A 6,817-nucleotide genomic window follows, 5' to 3' on the forward strand; every position below is an offset into this window, starting at 1 on the left:
TCTGTCCCCTTCCCAGCTGCCAAAATCTCCAGCTTCCCCTTTCACAACTTCAACAGTGCAGTTGTTCTTTGTGAATACTCAAGTCTTTGCAATATTAAAATCCTGAAAATATGGGGATTATAAATGGACTTTCTGCTATCTATTTATATATTGGGCTACATGAATGATTGTATTTTTCAATTTCATATTTCTTTAAAAGCCTGCACTTTGTCATTTCAATGAAGTTACTGCTGAATTTTCAGTCTACTGCATTAAAGTGCTGCAGAATCCAGGAACTGTGCTGCAGAATTTAGATCCAGCTTCCTGTGGAGTACACAGGGCTTTCATTAAATGTGTAGTTACTCTGAAAATCCACTCAGATTAACATACAGAACTATTTGGATACATTTTTCCAAATGGTACAAAATATCTATTGTTTAGGAGAAATAACTTAGATTTGCTGAATAATTTTAGTATTTGTTTTTTTTAAACAGAGGCTCTAATTTGGGAAAAAAGAAACAACACATCTGTCACATCCCAGGGTGTGGGAAAGTTTATGGGAAGACTTCACATTTGAGAGCTCATCTCCGCTGGCATTCTGGAGAGCGCCCATTTGTTTGTACTTGGATGTTCTGTGGTAAAAGGTTCACTCGCAGTGATGAGTTACAGCGACACAGAAGAACACATACAGGTTATCAATGTTTGATTTTTGGCAAATTTGATTGGAGGAATGTGAATGATAAAAATTTCTTAAAATCGACCAAATTTTTCCTCTGATTATTCTTCCACTGACTTCATGAAAGTTGTGCTAGTGTATCTGAGAGCAAAGTTGGTCTGTGATCTGTTTATTTTGTAATAATAATGAGATGTCCCCCTCCCCATATTAAATACCAAATATTTAATTTTGAAATCTGTTGTTTCTATTAAAAATAACTTTTTTTCTACAATATCTAATACATCATGAAGTGGTAGGGGCTTCAGAACTCTAGAGCTTAAAGGGACACTGAGAACGTAAAAATCACAGTACCATTTGAAAATTGTGCACATACTATTGTTACAAGTGACCCCTGGATTACGATAACTGAAAGCAATTTAAAAAAATCTATTTTTAAAATAGCTTATTTTATGCTTTTGATAGTTTTCTGTATAATTAATGTACCTACTAGTCATGTGCATCAGTCTCAAGCCCCACTCTGGGGGAACTCATCTGCACTCTGTTCTCCATACCTGGCAAGAGGTTACAGCAGCATTGAAACTGAAGAGGCAGCAAATAGGTCCAAGCATGTTGGTTGATGTCAAAAAACCCTTTGTAACCTCACCAAAGGAACAGAAAAATGCTTTAAAAAAAATCTTTTTAAAGTGTGTGTGGAGGAGAAGGGTGTGTTTGTGTGTGAAAGAGAGAAAACCATGTCCTTTTAACAAAAAATAAGTTGACAGTGTCCCACTAGTGCACCTTTCTCATCAACGTGATCTATGGATATATGGTTTATTGTTCATAAAAATAATTTCTCTTTGTTATCTTGCGTGACAGGAGAGAAGAAGTTTGTCTGTCCGGAATGTTCAAAACGCTTTATGAGGAGTGACCACCTTGCCAAACACATTAAAACACATCAGAATAAAAAAGGTATTCACTCTAGCAGTACAGTGTTGGCATCAGTAGAAGCAACACCTGATGATACTTTGATTACTGCAGGAGGAACAACACTTATCCTTGCAAATATTCAACAAGGTTCTGTTTCGGGAATAGGGACTGTTAATACATCTGGCACCAGCAATCAAGATATTCTTACCAACACTGAAATACCTTTACAGCTTGTCACAGTTTCTGGAAATGAGACAATGGAATAAATATTACACAAGATACCTATTAATTGTGGTTATTTTTATACAGTAGTGAGAAAAATATTGTTCCTAAGTTCTTAGATATCTTTTTATTGATGTGCAAAAATTTTTGGATTGACAGTAACTTGGTTATACATGACACTGAAATGCCTTACTTTGTATGATATTCCATAGTATATTAAAATGGTAAAATTGCATGGGTTTTGTAGGTACTTTTGGAATCTAGAAGAGATGAAATTTTACCAAGTTATATTAAAAAATGAATTTAATGATGGGAATGGTAGTCTAACCAAATGCATCAATCCTGTGTGGTTTAGTGTAAAAATGAGAACATGTTGGTATTTATCTATTGTAAGATAAAAAGAAGTTGATGGGTGAAAAGAAATCATGTTATGATAAAAGAAATTTTGTAATTTTCTTGATGACTGGAATTTTTATTATGCATAACTGACAAATCAAGTTTCCAAGCAAAAAAATGTTACATAGTGTAGGCTTTACTTAGCTCATCAGCTTGTCATTTTGAAGCTAATTATTTTAATTAGGTTAACTATGTACAATATTTTAAGCATTACTCTTGTAAGATTTTGAAAACTACATTTTAACATGGAACTCTAGGGATAGTCACCTTTTAAATCCTGTTGAAAAGCCATGTTTAAGATTTAATTTGCCAAAATGATGTCTTGTTAATATTCTTTCAATAACCAAGTTGGGCAATATAACCAATGTTAAAAAAAAAAAGTTTAAAATGTTTAAAAAAATGTATAGGTTGAGGCATTTGGGTGGTAAGGCAAATGTTATAGTGAAATATATCCCTTTCCTTGAACACTGGAGGACCAAAAATTAGGTGTATTGCGTCTCAGCAGTGATTTTTATCAAATCTTGTTTCCAAAAACATCTGTCTGCCAGGGCCTTAAAAGCCATCATGTAATTTACCAGTAAAAATATAACATATGCAAATATAACAGAAAATCACTTCCATAGTGACAATACTCCCAACCATATGGATATTAGTCATAGTGAACTAGGGGTTTTACAAGGTGTTTTTTAATTTGTTGTTTAGCTTTTGGTTAGTCAATCTGCATTTAAATATCAACCATCTTTCCTTTTTCGCTTCTTCCCTTAAATTGTATGTATCCAGTACATTTAACTGATAAACATATATGTTTTTTATTATGCTGAATTTTCTTTTTATTTTTAATTACTGTTTATATTTTCAATTATAGAAAAATGTACAAAATAAAGTTACTTAGCCAGTCTGTAAGTTCTATACCATTTTCCAGAAATGTACAACAATAATTACAGCAGTTCACCTATTTACAAACATTTGGAAATCTGTTCGTTATCCTTAAAACCACCTCAAATTTAAAGGCTACCTTATTGTACGTTTAAAGTGTATTATAACAGTGTGGTAGTTAATAAAACACTATTTTTTTTCTTTTGACTTGGCGTTTACTGCATTCCTTTGTGCTACGTAACAAGGTGTGATATGCTAACACATGTTTAATAGCTCCAGTTTTTCTTCAACAAACTTCATAATGAAAATAGTTGTATTTTTTTCTGACCTTGCTCTGATATAGTTGACCCTTTAAATTCCTGTTGGGCAAGGAAAGGGTCAACAATGGAAAGAGGATGTGACAGTGGCCTCGGTGAAGAGGGAGAGGAGTTGCAGAAGAATACTGAGCTTATGAGTTCTGAGTAACAGAGAGGATGGTGTTTTCAGCTGCAGCAAGGAGGTGGAGGGCTCATAGGAAAGAGCAGTTTTTTAACTATGTTGTGAAAGTTGGTGGCAGGACATGCAGGAAGATGTCTCAATCAGTAGTGCATGACTAGACTGGGGAGAGGTTGGGGTGCCAAGATAGATTTGGGATGCTGATCCGGAGGAGAGTGTAGAAGAAGAGATGGATAGAAGAGTGAGACCTACAGAGCGTGGGAGATGTTAGGTGGTAGAGATACCGAAAAAGGCGGTGGAGAAGGTAATAGAGTATAGAGTCCAGGAACCCAACAGAGGGGATGGGGTTCAGCACAAGAATGGTGATGTCAAATGTAGCAGAAAAATCAGAGGATGATCATGAAGAATCCTTGGATTTGGCCAGGAATAGGTCATTTGTGACTTTTTAAGGCAGCTTTGGTGGAGTAAAGTTGGGCAAAAGTCGAAGTGCTGTGAGTGACAGGAACAGTCCAAGCGTTTAATTGGGTCGCCCTTAAGAGAGTTCAGGAGCCAGCCCCTGTTTTCTCAGATGAATGAATTGCAGCTCAACACTGAAAAGCGTTCTTAAAAATGATGTTTTGGGTTACTTAGTCTGTGACTTGCACATCAAATTTGTTTTAGTTTACAAGTAAAAAGATGTTTTCTGTCTGGCCTGTAAAGTCAACCTGGAATCTACAGGTCATTCTGGATTCTTTCTACCTTGCACTTGAACAGCAATAAAGATTCTGCAGTTGGGGCGTAATTAATATTAATCTGTTGATGATGCTTGAGTCAGAACAGAAACTAGTTCTCCAATAGCTGTATTGGCTTTGTAACAAAAATGTATTTTAATTATTGAACAGGTATGACTTATTGCATACATGGAACAGATCTGCTGAGTAAGAAGGTGCCATATTTACATAACCATTTTTCAGAGCAGAACTGCACATTAAAATGTGACTTTCTAGTCTATAATTAGAACAAACATCTTTGAGGAACTATTCATGTGTCCTTTCTGTTCTCCTAAAAAAGAAGTAAATTGAACCCAAAGCAGTATGATCAGTGGTGATGCAGGTCATAGTAAATCTTTGTAGAAGGTTCTTCAGTATGTTTGTATGACAGCCAGTCAAAGTGCATATCAGAATTTTCAAAAGCTCATTTTTATGAGTGGGGGGGGAAGGGGGACTTTTCCTGCCAAACAATATTGATATTAATGTCATAGTTTGCACTGTAATTTTGCTTTTACCATTGTTAATGCTTCCTGATCGCCCAAACCTGAAGAGGGATCAGTTCATTTGTGCGCTCAGGATGGCGGTAGAACGTTTCTGGCAGATGGAAGGAGGATTGTGAATCAGAAGACATCTCAATGGCTGTTCAGTGACTAATTCCTGCTGAATTTCACGTAATGTAAAATGAAAACTTCTATGAGCAGTACAGTAAAGAGTTATGCACAGCCAAGCTCTTTTATCTGAGGCTGCAATTTATATTCTCTAAAGACGCCATCTGTGCAGGATTCTCATTCTTGGGCTCTGTGTCTCCACTGCAAATCATGCAGGAATCTCCCCTAGCTTGTAAGATTTTTGGCTCTGATACATCCGTAGCCCTGTGTGAGGGGTTCTGCCTTTTGGAGTATGCACTATTAAATCCCAAGAAAATTCTAGGTACTTTTTTTGAGACTGCAGTCAGCACAGGCATTTCCCAGAGAAGCTGACTTGTGTAGTTTTGGTTCTATCTGGCTTAGCAGCTAAAGGAGTTGGGGTTTTCCTTTCCAATTTCTAACCAGTGTTCTAGTTCACTGAGCCTGGTAATCTGGCTTTTTTCAGCACATATTTTTTTATGTTTTCTTCTGTTTCCTCTGCAGATCCGCTTGAGGTGTCATCACCATAGCCAAAGATTGCCTGGATATGACTTGAGCTCCCAGCAGAAACCCATTGGGAGACTGTTCATGTATCATTATTTGCAGAACTGGATTAAAATTTTCCATCAAAACTGTTTTTTGGTGGAAAATTGGGTTTTCAGCTAAACAAGAATTTTTATCTAAATAAATTTTCAGTGAAAATTTCAATATTTAATTGAAAAACTGAAATATGTTGACCAACAATTAAAATATTTTGATTCAAAATAGCACTCCCATTCTCCTCCATGGACAGTGCTCTCTGGCTAGATTCCCATGACGCACCATGGCCAGGGACTCCTATGGTGCACCCCCTCTACTCACCAAGAGTGGAGAAATTGGTGCATCATAGGAAATGTGGTTTGGTCAGAGAGGCAGGCCCACAGAGAAGAATGGGAGCATAAGGCACTAGAACTACAACTCCCAAGAAGCACTGCAGCATGAGTTTGAATCAAAATATTTGGGGGGTTGGCCAAAACATTTAGCCAGGAGTCAAAATTTTCTGGTGAGAAGAATCCCTGTTTTCTGACCAGGTCTAATTATTTGGGATCCTGGCAGAAAGGGCTGTTGACAGACCTGTGTCCACTGAAGACTGGATCTCCAGATTCGTTCGATATTATATTAGGCTTCTCTTAGAAGGTACTGTGAGGATCAGTATCACAGAATCCATTTCAGCCTGGGGACATTTGTATCTTGTGGAGAATTTTGGTATCTGAAAACTTCACATCTTGTAGCTGAAAACTTTGATATTTTGATATATCAACACCTTGAGGCTGCACACAGATGGCTCTGAACCCTGTCCGCCTCATCACCATAGCCAGTGTCTGAGTGACTTGGAGTATTTTTGGTGTCTTGGCACCTGGCCACAGAGAGAGCATAAAGTCCTGTAATATATAAGTTCTTCTGGACACTAGCATTCACAACATGTCAATATTCTGCAAACGTGGGCCCACTTGCCTACTACCACAGAATGGCGTTAAAAACCCTTTGCCTCTCAAGATGTGTTGCTGGAAACAGTGTAGGATGCAGGAACAGGGAAGCATGATGATGATGTTATGCCTGTTGAGAGATGGGAAGGCAACAGAAGGCCTTCTGGCATATTGGGCTGTATTAGTAGGAGCATTGCCAGCAGATCGAGGAAGTGATTATTCCCCTCTATTCGACACTGGTGAGGCCACACGTGGAGCATTGCGTCCAGTTTTGGTCTCCCAACTACAGAAGGGATGTGGACAAATTGGAGAGAGTCCAGCGGAGGGCAACGAAAATGATTAGGGAGCTGGGGCACATGACTTACAAGGAGAGGCTGAGGGAACTGGGGTCATTTAGTCTGCAGAAGAGAAGAATGAGGGGGGATTTGATAGCAGCCTTCAACTACCTGAAGGGGGGATCCAAGGAGGATGGAGCTAGGCTGTTCT

The 6,817-nt window shown here is 37.8% G+C and overlaps 1 protein-coding gene across 1 annotated transcript; it reads left to right on the forward strand.

The window, feature by feature from the left end:
• Positions 1-453: 453 nt before the first annotated feature.
• Positions 454-3,262, forward strand: LOC135979675 (transcription factor Sp3-like; the record flags this gene model as incomplete). The annotated part of the gene is made up of 2 exons (XM_065579954.1): positions 454-670; positions 1,511-3,262. Coding segments are annotated over 2 exons (534 nt in total), but the record flags the coding sequence as incomplete, so codon positions are not given.
• Between the last annotated feature and the right edge of the window lie 3,555 nt (positions 3,263-6,817).

Source organism: Chrysemys picta, unplaced genomic scaffold (assembly GCF_011386835.1).
Source record: "Chrysemys picta bellii isolate R12L10 unplaced genomic scaffold, ASM1138683v2 scaf1128, whole genome shotgun sequence".
NCBI lineage: Eukaryota > Metazoa > Chordata > Testudines > Emydidae > Chrysemys > Chrysemys picta.